The 18,891-nt window shown below is 45.4% G+C and overlaps 1 protein-coding gene across 1 annotated transcript in view; it reads left to right on the top strand.

Moving 5' to 3' along the window:
• The window catches only part of TPCN1 (two pore segment channel 1), a 44,366-nt gene that overhangs the window by 827 nt on the left and 24,648 nt on the right, over positions 1-18,891 (top strand). Inside the window, exons 2-7 of the mRNA XM_081842191.1 lie at positions 11,250-11,374; positions 11,782-11,958; positions 13,337-13,450; positions 16,065-16,195; positions 16,891-16,979; positions 18,610-18,644. Of these exons, the coding sequence (XP_081698317.1) occupies positions 11,250-11,374; positions 11,782-11,958; positions 13,337-13,450; positions 16,065-16,195; positions 16,891-16,979; positions 18,610-18,644 (671 nt within the window). The remainder of the gene's footprint in view (positions 1-11,249; positions 11,375-11,781; positions 11,959-13,336; positions 13,451-16,064; positions 16,196-16,890; positions 16,980-18,609; positions 18,645-18,891) is intronic.

Here is an 18,891-nt window from a genome sequence, read left to right as displayed (position 1 = left end):
AAAGCCCATTTTCTCCACCAAAGGATCCTGGGAATTGTGGTTTCTCCATCTTCAGAGCTACATTTCCCAGCGCCCTTGACAAACTACAGTTCCCTGTAATCTTTGGTGGCCACGGCGAAACAAAACTTTAAAAGTATGGTGCATACACAGCTTAGCGGTTGGGCAGATATGTATGACAAGTTGTTACTTTTTAAACGAAGCTTTATATCAAGATTTTGCTGAGATCTCAGGATGCAAGGGCAACCGAAAACAATTTGAGCAAGGGCAAATCAAAATTAAAAACATGCAGAACCACGCTAATGATGAGCAGAATTGATGTTTCCTTACCAGTTAAAAGCCTGGGCAGGGGGAAGAGGGGAATTATTGGCCCCTTGGCTCAAGTGTAATAGACTAGATGCCAGGTAAACAGTTTTGCGGAGCGTGTTCCAAATTCAAGGCACTGCTCCAAGAAAGGCCCTTTCCCCAATGGTGTACATCTCGATGGGGGCACCCAAAGGCCCGTAGCTCGGGGAAAGTTCTGCAGCTCCATGGTAGAACATCTGCTTACTCCATAGAGGCTGGTCCTTTAAGGCAAATGGGACACAGCCCCACCAGCCTGAGTTTGCCCTCAGCCAGCCCTCACCTTCCTGCCTTCTTAGAACCAGTCAAGGGGGTGGTTTTGCCTGCCGTTAGTTGCTCTGGCTTCACTCATTGTTGTTCTCTTGGCCTTCTACCTTTCTAGCCTCCACTGTCTGTTTTGCATTCAGAATTCTGGTCCCAGCTTCAATCCCTGGTGTCTCTGGGTAGGGATGGGAAGGAGACGCCAGTCAAAAACCCTGGAGAGCTGCAGCCAGTCAGTGTAAAAAAAGTACAGTGGTCCCTAGGTTCTCAAACTTAATCTGCTCTGGAAGTATGTTCCAAAACCAAGGTGTGCTTTCCCATAGAAAGTACTGTAATGCAAAACAAATTAATCCATTCCAGACTTTTAAAAACAACCACCAAAACAGCAATTTAACATGAATTTTACTATCTAACGAGACCATCGATCCATAAAATGAAAGCAATAATCAATGTACTGCACTATAAAATAAATAAGACAGTTTTGTAGATGATAATAATAATAACAAATTCTTACCTGCACTGATGATAGTCATTGTTTGGATGGGGGGCTTTCATCCATTTCTGCAGTCACTCAATCAATCAGTAGCTGAACTGGGTTCCACACAGTCGCAAAAACAAATTAATCGAAAAAGCCTCAAAAACAAAAATGCTAAATAAATAAATAAATAAATAAATAAATAAAAGCTCCAGACTTAATCAGTTCCAGAAGCCCATTTGACTTCCAAAATGTTTGAAAACCAAGGCATAGCTTCTGATTGGTGCAGGTGCCCTGGAAATAATAGCCGACAGCCACATTGGATGTCTGGCTTCCGAAAAACTTTGGGGTTTTTGGAGTTTGAGAACCAAGGCGTTTGAGTACCAAGGTACCACTGTACTGAGTTAGATGGGCCAAAGCTTTGCATCTTCCTGTGCTATGCCTAGATTGGCCACTGATGGTGAGCTGCCTTATGGGGAGGTCCATAGAGAGTAGACACTGCACGCTTACTGTTTTTTGTGTACACGTGTCAGGGAGTCATAGCAAGTGAATCCTAACTTCACATTGGTGTGAGCCTGCACAATAGATAGGTTTGTGCGTGCTCGCTCTTGATTTACCTTTCAGAAGCTTTCTATTCTGCCTTTGATGGAATGATCTTCCAGGCAGCTGGCTCTTGTGCTTGAGTCCTGCTTGCAGGTTTCCCACAACCATCTGCTTGGCCACTGTTGAGAGCAGGATGCTGGACTACATGGACCATTGACCTGATGCAATAGGCTCTTCCTATGTTCTTAGATTGCAATAATGCATATAGACACCCATAGACAGATCCCACACCTGCACCATCCAGCCGTAGTTAGTTCCATGGATGGGGTCAGAATGTGCAGCTCTCAGAGTTAGAAACTCAGATATATATATATAAGCTAGGTGCCAAATGGCTCCTTAAACCAGGGTTACAGCTACCAAAACAGAATGCTGAGCCCTAATGTTCAACACGACTTCTGGATTCCTGAAATTCATTCTGATTGTGCAGATAAAATAGAATCATACGGGATGTGTTGCTAACTGTGTGAAAACAGGCAAGACCCAAAGACCCCCAGGCATGCAGCTCCAGATGTTGGAGATGTCTGGCGCCATCCTGGTGCCCAGGCATCTTCACTTGGTCACAATTGGCTGGTAAAGGTAAAGGTAAAGGTAAAGGTAAAGGGAGGGACCCCTGACCATTAGGTCCAGTCTTGACCGACTCTGGGGTTTCAGCACTCATCTTGCTTTATTTGGCCGAAGGAGCCGGCGTACAGCTTCCAGAGCAGCGCACAGAAACACCATTTACCTTCCTGCCAGAGTGGTACCTATTTATCTACTTGCACTTTGATGTGCTTTCGAACTGCTAGGTTGGCAGGAGCTGGGACCGAGCAACGGGAGCTCACCCCGTCGTGGGTATTTGAACCGCCGACCTTGTGATCGGCAAGTCCTAGGCTCTGTGGTTTAACCCACAGCGCCACCCGCATCCCAAGTGGCTGGTAGCCAAGTGCAAAATGCGCCTGGCACCTGGCAAATTTCGAACATTGCTCTGCAGTCTGTGGGCAACTGGCAATTTTAGCTGGGTGCTCTTTCTAGAGGGGCGTAGGGTGTTTAATAAGCTTGTTGTGGCTTGATTCATTACTGGCAGATGGATTAGGCTGATCTCCCCCTTGCTGAAAAGGTTCAATCCTCTCTTCCCTTGTCCCTCCCCAGCCCTTGGTTCAGCAGAGAACCTCTTTCGACCTAAAGTTTCACTTCCAGTTGGTCAAGATGCCATTCGACTTGTAGTGCAATGAAATACTTTTTGCTGATGTAGTCACATTAATTACAGTGAGAATCCCTGGGGTACCTGGCCTGAATTGGGGTTTTCTATTCTGCGTGAGATAGTTAATTAGAATTGGAGGTTAACTTCAAATGTTCCCAGACACTGAAATACATTTTAGTGGATAATGTGGGCAAACTGTAGTGTGAGCTTTGGCTCGCTTGCTGGAGTTATCTGTCCGCTCTGCAGCGGCCAGAGCCACTTCCTTTTACTAGCCAGTCCCTGTGGGTTTTTGTGCTAATGCCTGCTTCAACCTCAATATAGTAATAAAAATAAATCAGGACATTGTGTCCTGCTTTAAGTACATGGGACTAAGAGAGGAAAGTATTTGCGAATATTAATTTTGCTTGGGGACGTGAGGTGGTCATTGTAAAATTGTTCCTTGGTCTTGGGTCTTCAGGGTTCATTTCATGCTCACTGTAGGGATGCGGGTGGCGCTGTGGTCTAAACCACTGAGCCCCTTGGGCTTGCCGATCAGAAGGTTGGCGGTTTGAATCCCCATGACGGGGTGAGCTCCCATTGTTTTGAACTAGCTTCTGCCAACCTAGCAGTTTGAAAGCATGCCAGTGCAAGTAGATAAATAGGTACCACTGCGGTGGGCAGGTAGGCAGCATTTCCATGCGCTCTGGCACTTGTCCTCCGTGCACCAGAAGCGGTTTAGATATGCTGGCCACATGACCCAGTGTGCTGGTCCTGGGGGGAGGTTACCATGGGGTGAGGTCCAGGACCTGAGTTGAGGGTCGGCAGACAGTCCTCCACGGGCGAAGCAGGATCTAAAGTGAGGAGCCGGGAAGGACTGGAACTCTGGGGGAACAGGACTGGGTGCTGGCCGAAACAGCTCTTCAATGACGTTGCTCCCGCAACCTGGGACCGGGCTGACTGGCCTTTATCTTCTCTGAGGCCAGGGGCGGTCCCGGCCCCCAGGAGACCCGCCTCTCCTGGCCTTAAGGCGAGCACTCCTCCTGGGAGAAACCAGTTCCTTCCGCCTCTCTGCCCTGAGCCTCTGCAGTTCAGGAGAGGCTGGAGGGTTACTGGACCCAGGGGGAGACTCACCTTCCTCTGACAGGGCTGGGAGAGACGCACCTGTAGGCACTGTGTCCTCAACCCCCTCCGGAGCCAGAGTGGATTCACCTGGTGCCTGCTCCTGAGGATCCGGCACAGGTGCAGGCGCTTCAGAATCAAGGCCCTGCCCCAGTTCAGCTGGTCCTGGAGGCGGGGACTCCTGTGCAGGCTGGGATTCCTCCAGTTCAGCCTCTGAATCAGATTCCCAGACCATCACACCCAGAAAGCTGTTCTGTGGACAAGCACCGGCTCCCTCAGCCTGAAAGCGAGATGAGCGCTGCAACCCCAGTTGCCTTTGACTGGAGTTAACCGTCCAGGGGTCCTTTATCTTTTTTTTACCTTTTTACCATGCTCACTGTGATGAATGAAGGAGTCCACTTTTCTAGGAGTGACACAAAATGTAAACAGAATCCAGTGTGTGGCAAGCACCTTAGGGCCTTGGAGCACTTGGTTGCAATTAAGATAGGGACCAGCAATGCTGCTGTCAGCAGATATTTTCACTTATCAGGCCTATTAGCAGTGAGGATCTAGACATGCCAAGGATCCAGGTTCAGAAGAAACACAGGGACATGATTGCAGGAAGGGAAGCGATAAATTCTCAGTAGCATTCTCAATAGGGATTGTATGCAGAAGAGAAACCAATGGAACAATGTTTTGTAAGAAAAGAATGGATCTTGGAAATGATGAAGAGTAAGGTGAAATGTGGAAAAGACTGGATATTGAAGAAGAAGGAAATAAAAAACTATCTTCCCCTCCCTTCTAAAGCTGTAGACATGGGAAACTAGGAATACAATTGCAAGTGTGTGTTTGAGGTGGGTAGTTTTGAGAGGCAAGAAAACACAGGAAGGACCTTGGCTCCATTGCATGTCCCCCTTAAATGTAAACAATGTGAGGAAAGCATTTAATATTTTACAAATATTGCAGTAAATGCTTCTCTATAATGTAACATGTAAACCACATTAAGCATGCTTTAATTTTCCCTCTCATATATTTTGGGTCTAATACTTGTGATGTATTGGGATTTTAAAAAAATATATCATGTGGTACTTTTATCTTCTTTTTTAGCTTTGTTTACTAAATACAAGTAAAATAAACAAGAAATACTCTCCCCGATGCTTTTCAACATCTTTATGCGCCCCCTCACCCAGCTTGTCCGGAGCTTTGGTTTGGGTTGCTATGAGTATGTTGATGACACCCAGCTCTATCTGTTGATGGATGGCCATCCTGACTCTGCCCCGGACACACTGATCAGATGTTTGGAAGCTGTGGCTGGATGGTTACGTGGGAGCTGGTTGAAGTTAAATCCTTTGAAGACAGAGGTCCTTTGGCTGGGTCGCGACGATATGGGATTGGGGGGCCAACTCCCATCTCTTGCGGGGGCGCAATTAGTGCTAGTGCTGTCCATTAAGAATTTGGGTGTAATCTTCGACACCTCCCTTTCTATGGAGGTGCAGGTTGCAGCTATAACAAAGGTGGCATATTTTCATCTCCGCCAAACTAAGCAGTTGGCTCCTTACCTCTCTCGCCCTGACCTAGCCACTGTGATCAACACGATGGTCACATCCAGGCTTGATTATTGTACAGTGGTACCTCTGGTTACATACACTTCAGGTTACATACACTTCAGGTTACAGAAGCCCCTAACCCAGAAATATTACCTTGGGTTAAGAACTTTGCTTCAGGATGAGAACAGAAATTGTGCAGCAGCGGCAGCAGGAGGCCCCATTAGCTAAAGTGGTGCTTCAGGTTAAGAACAGTTTTGGGTTAAGAACGGACCTCCAGAATGAATTAAGTACGTAACCAGAGGTACCACTGTAACTCCCTCTGCATGGGGCTGCCCTTGAGACTGACCCAGAAACTCCAGCGGGTGCAGAATGCTGCAGCGAGACTCCTTACGGGGTCCCTGCCATGGGAGCATATTCAGCCAGTGCTTTACCAGTTGCACTGGCTCCCGGTGGAGTATAGGGGCAGGTTTAAAGTGCTGGTTTTGACCTTTAAAGCCCTATACGGCCTAGGACCCTTGTTCCTACGGGACCGCCTCTCCTGGTATGTCCCACGGAGGACCTTACCATATATTTCTAGTTACAGGTAGGTAGCCGTGTTGGTCTGTCATAGTCGAAACAAAATTAAAAAAAATCCTTCCAGTAGCACCTTGGAGACCAACTAAGTTTGTTATTGGTATGAGCTTTTGTGTGCATGTGCATGTATCTGAAGAAGTGTGCATGCACAGGAAAGCTCATACCAATAACAAACTTAGTTGGTCTCTAAAGGTGCTACTGGAAGGAATTTTTTTATTTTGTTTTGACATATAGCATATATTCAACACAAAAAACAGTGACAATTTGTTGTTGACAAAGGACAGCTGGACATTTAAAGGCCCCCATTATCTTCAGTAGCTTAGGGCCTCATCAAATCTAAATCCAGCTCTGGTTGCACACATGGGGAGCCAATACCGAGGAGGCCCTGTTCCAATATGAATGGAGTGCAAGGGAGGAGGAGGAGGAGGAGAAGAAGAAGACGACGACGACAACATTCCAGGGACTAGCCTGGATTATCTCCCTCCTGGCTGACTTCCAAAAGGTACACCTAATATTAGCTTTCGTTCAGACTACCAGCTGGTTTTCAGAAGTATTCATCACACACGCAAACACGAAAGAGTGACGCGTGGATTCTAAGTACCAAGGCTTCCCAAACTAATTTCATGTCCTTCCTGTTCAAAAAGCACAGAAATGCAGTGTTCTGGCTCATAAGCTCGACTTGGAAGGAGCTTGCGCTTGGAACCCCTCAGGCACTGAAAGTGGAAGGATAAAAGAGAAGGCAGCAGCAATCAGCCACAGCTCTAACCACTGGACAGATGTTTCTGTTTGGTTTTTATACAACACTATGTATGGAACTGGGATGGGCAAAATGAGATTTCAAGGCAGGGGGGCTACCAGCAGCAGGATAAATCTTCTGCCTGTTCCTCCTTGGGCAAAGGAGTTTCTTACGAGCGCCCGAGTGACTAAGGCAACTAAATCCAGCAGGCCCATGTTTTGCTTTCATGCTGGCCAAACCCATCGTTTTTCTCTTTAAAAATAAAAAAATAAAAAAATCCAAAATGCCCTGAAAACTGACAAGAAGCAGAAACATGGCAATCAAACCTTGCCAAACGGATGCGTTCCCTTGGAGGCCATGAAAATCTAATCTCTGTTTGTTTTCTAGCCGTTGTTCCGCTCTGTGCGTCAAATGTTCCGAGTCAGCGTCGACGAGCGAAAAGCAGCCAGACGCAGTTAAAAAAACAAAGCCCGTTGTCATCTCAGAACTGCAGTTTGAATGTCTCCTAGTGCTTTGAAAACCTTTTATCGCCTCACAACCACCTGTTCCCACAACACGGAGCAGTTTAACGATAGCAGTCGTATATTAACATTTCTACCCGCCCATCCCTCAGTGCAAGACAGAAAAGGGGAAATTCCTTTTCTTTTTCAACTATAGCAATGGAATGCACTGAAGTATAGTGTTTTGAAAGCGCCCAAGTTATGCTGCCTCTGCATGCAAGGATCCTTTTCCATGTATTCTGGATAAAGTTCTCAAGGACAGCTGAATATGGATTTTGGTCTGTTGTATGAAAGCAACAGCCTATCTAGTCATACCAGTGTTAGAAACTCAGATATATAAGCTAAGGCACCAAATGGCTCCTGAAACCAAGGTTATGTTTGGTTGCCACTGGGGGGTGGGCAAGTCAGCTCTAAAGTCTTATTTTCAAATGATTGACTGTGATTGATTTGCAGTTAAATATCTGGCTTGTTTAGATGGTAGACTTGAGCTAGGTTAGAACTTTGGAAACTCAAAGAAGAAAAGCTAGTTTATCCTGTCCACCTATCTATTGGCCTATTATTCTAACCTCATTTTTTCTTAATGGTGACACAGACCATTCATAATGTAGGGATATTCTTCACAACTGCGAGCAGGGCAGTGAGGTGGAGTAAATGAAGACAAGCTACAACAATTAACGATAACGTTCTTCACTGCTCCTGCTCAGGCTGCACGGAAAAAGCATTTTGGGTTCCTGTGTGGAGAAGTGCTTTCTTTCACGCATTCGCTTTGTACAGCATATTATAGCCTTACTTCATAGTCCTATAAACGCAACACATGTGCTGAATCACCAGGGAATTTTCACCTTTTCAAAGAAGTGGGTGAGTAAAGTCTTAAGTGGCGTGCTGTACTAGAATTTAAACTAGGCCGACAATAAATGAAATAAAAATAGATTTGTTGTCTGTACAGTGGTACCTTGGTTCTCAAATGCCTTGGTACTCAAACAACTTTGAACTCAAACACTGGAAACCTGGAAGTAAGTGTTCCGGTTTGCGAACTTTTTTTGAGTTTTGAGTGTTACTCTGAGGTCTGTCTGTTTTTGCTATTTATTTTGCATTTTTGTTTTTGTGGCTCTTTTTTGTTTTGTTTTTGTGACAAACCAGTTCAGCTACTGATTGATTGATTGTGTGACTGCAGTACATTGTTTATTGCTTTCATTTTATGGATCACTGGTCTCATTAGATAGTAAAATTCATGTTAAATTGCTGTTTTAGGGGTTGTTTGTTTGGAACAGATTAATCCATTTTGCATTACTTTCTATGGGAAAGCGCGCCTTGGTTTTGGAATGCTTTGGTTTTGGAACAGACTTCTGGAACAGATTAAGTTTGAGAACCAAGGTACCACTGTAATTGCAAACATCCCCACAGAAAGATGTGCCTTGGAAGTGTACCGTTGTAGCTGGGATAGATCTTCAGAGTGGTGTTTGATTGAGTAAATGAGCTGGGAATTCCATATAAACAACACCAGCATCTTCATGAATTTAAAAGGTAAAGGTAAAGGACCCCTGACAGTTAAGTCCAGTCACAGATGACTCGGGTTGCAGCGCTCATCTCGCTTTACAGGCCGAGGGAGCTGGCGTTTGTCCGCACACAGTTTTTCCGGGTCATGTGGCCAGCATGACTAAGCTGCTTCTGGCGAACCAGAGCTGTGCACAGAAACACTGTTTACCTTCCTGCCGGAGTGGTACCTATTTATCTATTTGCACTTTGATGTGCTTTTGAACTGCTAGGTTGGCAGGAGCTGGGACTGAGCAACGGGAGCTTAATTTGAACCGCTGACCTTCTGATTGGCTAGCCCAAGAGGCTCAGTGGTTTAGACCACATGAATTTAGGACAGAGCAAAAAACTGGGAGTTCTTGGATTAATGCCTCAAGAGATGCAAACTGTTTAAAAATATCTATATCTGTAGCTACCATTTTGGTGTCTGCCTCCCTGAAAGTTTAAATCCTGAAAGATGCCACGGGAGTTTTCCAAAATAAATCTCTGTGTTGTGGTTCTGTCAGCCAAACAACCGCTTTCAAACAGGTCGATCTGCTTCTGTCATCTTGTCTTTCCTCTGTATGTGTTCAGAAGAAGAAATCCTGACTCTGCGGTGCCAGAGACAAGCAAGCCTGTTGCATGATCTCTCTTTGACAGACCCGCCCAAGTTTGGCCCATTTAGTACAGGGTGGAGAGAGAGAGAGAGAGAGAGAGAGAGAAAGAGAATGTGTATGCTGGACAGAATCGATTGCATTTGGAAAGCAGGAACTATTGTATTTTCCCTTTGGCAATCGTTTCTGCATAGGTTTGAAGAATTCCTGCTTACTTTGGCTGCCAAATTCTGACAGCGAGCTACAAGTACTTCCCATCTGTTTGCATGTACAGTGGTACCTCGGGTTACATACGCTTCAGGTTACATACGCTTCAGGTTACAGACTCCGCTAACCCAGAGATATTGCTTCAGGTTAAGAACTTTGCTTCAGGTTAAGAACTTTGCTTCAGGATGAGAACAGAAATTGTGCTCCGGCGGCGCGGCAACAGCAGGAGGCCCCATTAGCTAAAGTGGTGCTTCAGGTTAAGAACAGTTTCAGGTTAAGTACGGACCTCCGGAACATAACATCAAGTAGTGTTATGAAATACCTAAGTTGATCAAAGATTGTTTTGCCTATTAATAAAATGCAGTAGTCTTAACTGGGAACCATGAGGTATCTGAAAGTCTCAAAACACAATTGGAAAAGGCTGGAGGTTTCTGTGCAGGGACTGATAAAGAAGCAGTGCCCAGTGACATGATAATTTTGTCTTTGTCCTCCACCAATTACTCCATCTCGTGCTCCATCATATGGACAGTTTATTTTATTTTAGTATTCGGATTTATTGCACTGTCTACGTGGCTAGGCGCCTAGACCTAAATTGGGAACAGTGCGTGTAACGTTTTGTTTGAATCTCAAAGGCAGGGGTTTGTTCAGCCTGTTAGCCAGCTGAACATCGTGAGTTAGTAAACATTTGCTTTTCCCTTCCTTTTTTATGACGGCATATGGAAGCTGTTCCTATCTAGAGGCCTGCCAGAACAGCTTCCAACGTTCAGATGAATGGGGATGCTTGCATCCCTCAACTATCATTCCACAGGCCTGGCGTAAGTGAGACAGCTGGCTTGGATAGACCTCTTGGGATAAGTCAGAGGGGCGTGAAGGCAGTGTTGCCATCTGTGCGACGGATCATTCCGCGTTTCCTCGCAGCTTCTCTCCCTGTGTTCCACAAACTTTGCAAGGCTTTAGCTCGGGGGTGGGAAATGATTTTTTTGTGTGTGGGGTGGATGTGGCCAGAGGCAAAAGTGGGCAGAAGAACGAGTGTAAATTTCACCTTTGTTCATTAGGCTGGTTTAAACACACACATACACACACCATTTCCTCCACCCTGTCTAGCAAGCTGCATTGTCAGTGTTCAAGGATGCAGGCTGGTGTCATTGTGGATGCCTTTATAAAAAGTGAGTGAATGAAGATTGGCAATTCCACCTAATAATAATAATTTGCTTGCTTGCTTGCTGCCCATCTGACTGGGTTTCCCCAACCACTCTGGGCGGCTTCCATTAAATTATAAAACCACAATAAAGCCTCAAAACATTAAAAACTTCCCTATACATGGCTGCCATCAGATGTCTTCTAAAAGTAAAATATTTGTTTATCTCCTTGACACCGGACAGTAGGGCGTTCCACAGGGAGGGTGCCACGACCGAGAAGGCCCTCTGCCTGGTTCCCTGTAACCTCGCTTCTCGCCGTGAGGGAACCGCCAGAAGGCCCTCGGCGCTGGACCTCAGTGTCCGGGCTGAATGATGGGGGTGGAGATGCTCCTTCAGGTATATTGGGCCGAGGCCATTTAAGCCCTATTAGGCTTAAAGCGTGACAATAAAGAGACCTTTCCCCTCTCTTTACCCCCTTTGACCCAGATGGAGGCAACTATGACTTGGTCAGTGACACGTCCAGCCCAGCCACTGGGGACTGCCACCCTCGACGGAGCTGTGGAGGACAAAATTGGGAAATGAACTACCAGGAGTCGGCAATTTACCTCCAGGTGGGCCCTTTTCTTTGCATTAGCTGGCAGAGAAAGGAGAGGGTGTAAATTAAGAGGGTGTATGGCTGACAAACTGAATTCCACCTTACAATTCCACCACCTATGATCAAAGGTGCCTTCTTTTCCTTTACATTTCGAGCATACATTTGAGCATGTTTTATACATAAAGGAAGTATTTTCTTTTATCTTCCAATGTTCATCTTCACGGGCTGCCTACAAGTTGTAGCGTTATCAGATAAGGAGAAAAGCTTTTTTTTGTTCACCTCACAAAGTGGTCTGCCAAGACCCTCATGTGGTCCATATGGAAGAAAGGTTTTGGGAACCGCTGACTTACATACTACATTGGGCTTGCTGTCTCTAGCGTATTTATGTGTGTGTGTGTTTTGTTGATTAAAACCCTAAATCAGGAAGGAGAAAACAACGACAAATTCTTCACGCACCCCAAGGATGCCAAAGCGCTCTCTGCCTACCTCTTTGTACACAACCATCCCTTCTACCTAATGGAACTGACCACAGCACTGATGCTCCTGATGCTCTCCCTCTGTGAGGCACCTGCGGTCCCTATGCTTCGCCTCGGTATCTATGTAAGTATCTTAAGAATCAGGTGGAGGGGAAGGGCTTTAGCGGACGTGGGCAGGACATTGAAGATTGGCTATGCAATGCAATTGACGGGCCAATGCAGCCACTGGTGGAATCTAGACACATTAAAAAAACGTTGTGAAAATGCTTTAAAAAAACCCCACATTTTGAAAAATATATTGAATTTGCCATAACTCACCGTTGCCATCTAGTGTCACATTTGTGTACTGCAATTTACAACACACTTAAAATGTTTTTATTTGCAGCTGTATAGCTGAGTCTGCTCTGTCTGTATCTTCAAACCAGGTTTATTCGTAAAATTTGGGTGATATACAGGGGTACAGTGTAACTAAAGGGCCTTGTGCTCCCAGTGTTCCCAAATATTTAGCTCCGGAGCATAGAGAACAACTCCTTTTTGGTGTTCTTCCTGCACACCTCCTCCAGAGTGACCCTAGGAGCCCATCCTCTGTGGCCGACTCACCTCCTTTCTAATTATTATCAGCCTCCCACCTGCCAACAGCTGCTGTTTGAATAATAATAATAAAAATTGGCGTGTTAAATGCAGGACAACATTTAACAACAACGATACCCCACTCACCCGACTGGGTTGCCCCAGCCACTCTGTGTGGCTCCCAGCATAATATAAAAACACAGTAATACATCAAACATTAAAAGCTTCCCAGTGCAGGGCTGCTTTCAAATGTCTTTGGAAAGCTATGTAGTTGTTTCCTTGATATCTGATGGGAGGGCGTTTCACAGGGTGGGTGCCACTACCAAGAAGGCCCTCTGCCTGGTTCCCTGTAACTTCACTTCTCACAGTGAGGGAACCTCCAGAAGGCCCTCGGAGCTGGACCTCAGTGTCCGGGCTGAATGATGGGAGTAGAGATGCTCCTTCAGGTATATAGGGTTGCATTTAACATTGCATATACAGTGGTACCGCAGGTTACATACGCTTCAGGTTACATACGCTTCAGGTTACAGACTCCGCTAACCCAGAAATAGTACCTCAGGTTAAGAACTTTGCTTCAGGATGAGAACAGAAATCACGCGGCGGTGGCACGGCAGCAGCGGGAGGCCCCATTAGCTAAAGTGGTGCTTCTGGTTAAGAACAGTTTCAGGTTAAGAACGGACCTCTGGAACGAATTAAGTACTTAACCCGAGGTACCACTGTAGTTTGGTCTTCTAAAAATGGAAAGGATAATTCATATTGCTAATATATATCCATGTTTTCCGGCTCTGGTGGTGGGGGTGGGGAAGAAGAACAGATTTCTGCAAAATGATGGATTTCTACTTGAGCACTAGGTTTTTAAAATTTTAAATTAGTGAAACAACAAAGCCAGCTTGTTGAACTGATGTTGTTGTTCTTTGCCTGCCTGGTTACAGATCCACGCAACCTTGGAGCTGCTTGCCCTGACTGTCGTGGTGTTTGAGCTCTCAATGAAGATGAGATGGCTGGGCCTTCACACCTACATTCGACACAAAAGGACCATGGTCAAGGTAGACTGCTGGTAACCTTCTTGCCTAACTGATCTGTGCTGTTGCAGGAATCAGAGTGCAACACTCTGGAACATTTTTTTTTTTTAACTCAAAAGCAATTCCCACTCTTCCCCCACCTTCTCTTTCAATTTAAACAATGTATTGCCTTCTAAACCAGTACAGTTGTACCTTGGTTCCCAAACGCCTTGGTACTCAGACAACTTGGAACCCAAACATTGCAAACCTGGAAGTAAGTGTTCTGGTTTGCAAACTTTTTTTCGTAAGCTGAATGTGCTCCATTTTGAGTGCCATGCTTCCGTTTTGAGTGTTTCGCTGCGGTCTGTCTGTTTTTGCTATTTATTTTGCGTTTTTTATTTTTGTGGCTTTTTTGTTTGGTTTCTGTGACTGTGTGGAACCCAGCTGAGCTACTGATTGATTGTGTGACTGCAGTACATTGTTTATTGCTCTCATTTTATGGATCAATGGTCCCGTTAGATAGTAAAATTCATGTTAAATGGCTGTTTTAGGAATTATTTTTAAAAGTCTGGAACAGATTAATCTGTTTTGCATTACTTTCTATGGGAAAGTGTGCCTTGGTTTTGGAATGCTTTGGTTTTGGAACAGACTTCTGGAAGGGATTAAGTTTGAGAACCAAGGGACCACTGTATCAGTTAAACATGAGAATAAGAAATACCTTTAAAACAAGACTAAAACCCCAACAGTGGTAAAGACCCATTTATTCAGCTTGAAAAGCCTGTTGGAACAAAAAATGTCTTCAACTGTTTCTGGAAAGTGCAGCTAGCTTGTTGTATCTTGATAGGAATACCGTTCCTGTAGCCTGGAACTGTTAGTTGCTTCTGAGCCATGTGGTTTGGCAATTTGGGGAGGGGTGTGTGTGTGGCAAGATGTCCCATGCCCTGTCCTTCTGAATCTTAGCTTATCTGAACTAGCCATTTGCACCTGCAGCTCTTTCTGTTCCTACTGACGTTGATGGGTTACTCTGCAGAGCAAAAGGTGGTTTCTGATTACGATTATCAGTTTTAGGTCCAGCCTTTTACTGTCATCTTTAGGGACTCTTTGTTATCGTGTATACCAACCCTCCCAAACAATTGCAACCTTACTTTTGGCCAATTATTTTCAATAGATGCTACTTTTTTCTCTGACTTTGTTTATTACTGGATCAGAGGAACTTATACTGAAGCAGACCATTGGTCCACCTAGCTCAGAAGTTGTCTACACTGGCTGGCAGCTGCTCTCCAGGTTTTCAGATAGGGAGTCTCTCCACAATGCCAGGGATCGAACCTGGAGACGCTGACCTTTCCGCAATTATGTTGGTCCCTGCAGCAGTATATGTCCTAAAAAACTTTGGGTTAAATTGCAAAAAAAACTCGACTACTTTGGTTGGCCCTCAGGCATGTTCACCTCATCAATTCTGGCCCTCTTTTGAAAAAGTTTGGGCACCCCTGAGTAGGGTCTTTGTTGGACTTACCGTATTTTTCGCTCGACAAGACGCACCCAACCATAAGACACACCTAGTTTTTAGAGGAGGAAAACAAGAAAAAAAATATTCTGAATCAAATGTTGTTGAAGAGGCTTTGTGCGGCTATCGCTGAAGCCAGAACAGCAAGAGGGATTGCTGCGCAGCAATCCCTCTTGCTGTTCTGGCTTCAGCGATAGCTGCGCAGCCTGCATTCACTCCATAAGATGCACACACATTTCCCCTTATTTTTAGGAGGGAAAAAGTGAGTCTGATAGAGCAAAGAATATGGTAGGTTTCAACAGATGCCTTCAGTGTACTTAGAGTAGAGAAACCTTGGAATACCTCCTATGGAACGGAAATGCATTTATGAGTGTAATCAGGTTGAGAATATCACACACTATTTGTTGATGTGCCCAGAGAAATTTTTAAATCTCCTACAGTGGTGCCTCGCAAGACGAAAAGAATCCGTTCCGCGAGTCTCTTTGTCTTGCGGTTTTTTCGTCTTGCGAAGCAAGCCCATTAGTGGCTTAGCGGATTAGCGCTATTAGCGGCTTAGCGGATCAGCTGATAAGCGGCTTAGCGGCTTAGCGGATCAGCTGATAAGCGGCTTAGCACCTTAGAAAAAGGGGGGGGGGGAAAAACCCCGCAGGAACTCGCAAGACATTTTCGTCTTGCGAAGCAAGCCCATAGGAAATTCGTTTTGCGAAGCACCTCCAAAACGGAAAACCCTTTCGTCTAGCGGGTTTTCCGTCTTGAGAGGCATTCGTCTTGCGGGGCACCACTGTATTCTTAATTGGTTCTCAGACCGATCCCACCAGGAAGTGATAGTTGACCACTTCGCTGATAAATATCCACAAATTTTGCATCTGGTAGCCAAATTTTCTCTGGCAGCTAAGAAGCTTCGCTCCAGTTACGTTAATGCATTGTAATTCAAAAAATTTATGTCATAATTTTTTATGCTGTAGACTTTTACTCTGTAGACATTCTAGGTTATATGTGTGTTTTCAGAACCCACCCTATTCCTGCGATACTAATTTGTTTAAACCTTCCTCCCCCCCACTGAACTTTGACTTGTTATAGCCTAGCATGGGGCCTGCTTGTGAAGGGCAGGTAATAAATTTTATTGCCACCATCTCTTGTCTTGTTTCTTTGCAGAGCTGTGTTCTGCTGCTGCAGTTTATAGAGGCAATTGTAGTGTTGGTGCGTCAGACATCCCATGTCAGGATCACGAGAGCCTTGCGATGCATCTTTCTGGTGGACTGCCGTTACTGTGGAGCTGTCAGAAGGTAATGGGATGGCCGGCCTCCATTGAACTCTGTGTAGCACTCCTGGCCATAGCTGTCAACTTTTCCCTTTTCTTGCGAGGAATCCTATTCGGAATAAGGAAATTTCCCTTAAAAAAAGGGAAACGTTGACAGCTAGGGTTGGGCATAGAGATGGGAAGGCCTGGAAAAAACCCAGAAAAATTGGAGGGGAGGACAGATTTCTCCCTGTTTTTTTCTGTCCCCCCCCCATGCCTTTTCCCCCAGAAAAACTGAAAAAAAAAATCAGTTTGATATAGTTTGAATATTCTAAACCCCCCCCCCATTTTTCTGGGGAAAAATGGCTTTGGAAAAAGAATGGGGGGGGCCTCCCCCCCCATTTTTCTGGTTTTTCTCCAGGTCTTCCCATAATCTGGTTTTCAGCTTCACAATATATCACCAGCTAAAAATTGCGATGTACCAAAATTTCATGATGTCTGAAATAAGGATGGGGCTATGTTGAGGCGCAAAGGGAAAAACCAGGGGTCTTGCAGACATTGTTGAACTACAACTCCCACTATCCCTGTCTATTTGCTGGGCGGACTTGGGTTGATGAGTGTCAGAGTCCAACCACATCTGGAGGCACCCCACTGGCTGCCCTTGTCGTACAAGCATTGGGAAGGAATATTAAGGAAGAACGTTTTCCTTTGAGACAATTCCTGGTTCAACTTTCATTTCAGGAACCTACGGCAGATTTTCCAGTCTCTTCCTCCGTTCATTGACATCCTCCTGCTGCTGCTTTTCTTCATGGTCATCTTTGCTATCCTTGGTGTGTACCTTTAAGAGTTATCTGTTCATGAGCAGTTTCGCCCTCGCAGACGCTTTCAGCAAAGAAGGCAGAACTGTGTCCGACAGGCACAGGCTGCCAAGGAAATAGCGTCTTTGCCAAGGTGAAAACAGGTTTGGGGATGGGGACAGAAGATGGTGTAAGAGGCTGAAGCTAAGGAGCTCAGGTCAGCAAACAGATAAGTGTTGCTTTTTAAAAAACATTCTAGAACAGTTAAACAGTCTAAAAACCATTACCTTTAAAAGCATCTAAAATCAGTTTCAGATAAAAATATTCTAAAAGCAATTACAGTGGTACCTCGGGTTAAGTACTTAATTCGTTCCAGAGGTCTGTTCTTAACCTGAAACTGTTCTTAACCTGAAGCACCACGTTAGCTAACGGGGCCTCCTGCTGCCGCTGCACCGCCAGAACATGATTTCTGTTCTCATCCTGAAGCAAAGTTCTTAACCTGAAGCACTATTTCTGGGTTAGCGGAGTCTGTAACCTGAAGCGTATGTAACCTGAAGCGTATGTAACCTGAGGTACCACTGTACAGTTAAAAGCAGGCTTCCACCCAACGATTTCAGGGTGGCCAGCGGCGGTATTCTTGAGCCACCAAACGCCTGGGTAAACAGGTGTGTTTTCAAATTCCTCCTGAAGGTTAGTAATGATGGAGATGTGTTCAGGATGGGAGGAGAGGATATATTGTTTATTAATATCCTTCCTAACTTGCACTAGCAAGTTCCTTTATGTAGCATAGTTACATCCCCCTTTTTACATGCACAGTAGATAACTGGTTCCAGGCTCGTGTGAGCCGCTCACTATTATACCATTCCGTCTGTCTCAGATTGAATTGTATGTTCCTGGTAAGTTCCCTTGAATCCCTCTTAAAAGAATAGAGACGCGACAATCTTATTCAAAGTCAGTTAAAGAAGTTTACTCACATCAGTTCACAGGTGGATCCCTGAAGGCAGACTTAGTTACAAATATGTATCTATCTACCTCATATGGGGGAATAACCCCAGTGCTTCTGCTAGCTGAGAGCTAGCAGAGAAGTCCTAGCTAGAAGCTGGTCAAACGAAGAAGGAAGTCAAAAAGAGAGAGATGTGCTGCGTGACTCGTCCTTTTGTTACCTGGACAGGTTAAGTCACACCCACCTTCTATCACATGCAACAGGAAGGATGCTCCAGTCCAGGAGGAACAGGAAGTTTCAACTGGCTGGACCAAACATTCCCTCGCATGTCTTCTCTAGCATTACAAGGAATGTTGTACTTGGCTGCCTCTCATGGATCACATCCCACAGGAGACAGGGCACCTCCCTGAGAGAGAAGTGCATTTCCACAGGCCAAGGAACCCTGTCGTGGGCCTGCATGGGAAATAGATTCCACAAAATGTGTGCTGATTGGCAAGGACTCTCCTATTGTGGGCCAGAACCAACCGGGCCACCCCTGGTGGGTGGCACCGCTAACAAGGTGTCAAAATAAACTTGACGCAGGCCAGATAGATGAGACTCGTTAAAATGATGGTGCAACATTGCTTCTACTTGCCAGCTGGTTGAATGTCCCATTTATGCCTTTATCATTTTGATGCTTATTTTTCCCCCTCTCTCTCTCTTCTCCCCCTTTCTCCCTAGGCTTTTATTTGTTCTCTCCTAACAAGTCTGATCCTGTAAGTAAAGCATCAATTCATGGGCTCTTGAAGGTTTGATCTTTGGGGGTCCTTTGCAAAGCATGATGGGCGCGCGTCAATTGGCAACTGTCTGCAACTCTTGGCTGCGGCCTCCGTGTATGGGGAAGGGCAGGGTTGCCATCCTGCCTGAAACTAGGTGTCAGCAGCTGTCCCTTTTGCGGCCAGAGGGTCTTCTAATTAGGGAAGGAAGCTCTCGCTGTTGCTCTTGCATTTTTGTAGGGGACTT

Source organism: Podarcis erhardii (genome assembly GCF_964252035.2).
Source record: "Podarcis erhardii genome assembly, chromosome: 15".
In the NCBI taxonomy this organism is placed as follows: Eukaryota; Metazoa; Chordata; class Lepidosauria; order Squamata; family Lacertidae; genus Podarcis; species Podarcis erhardii.
This window is presented reverse-complemented; position numbering and strand designations above follow the sequence as displayed.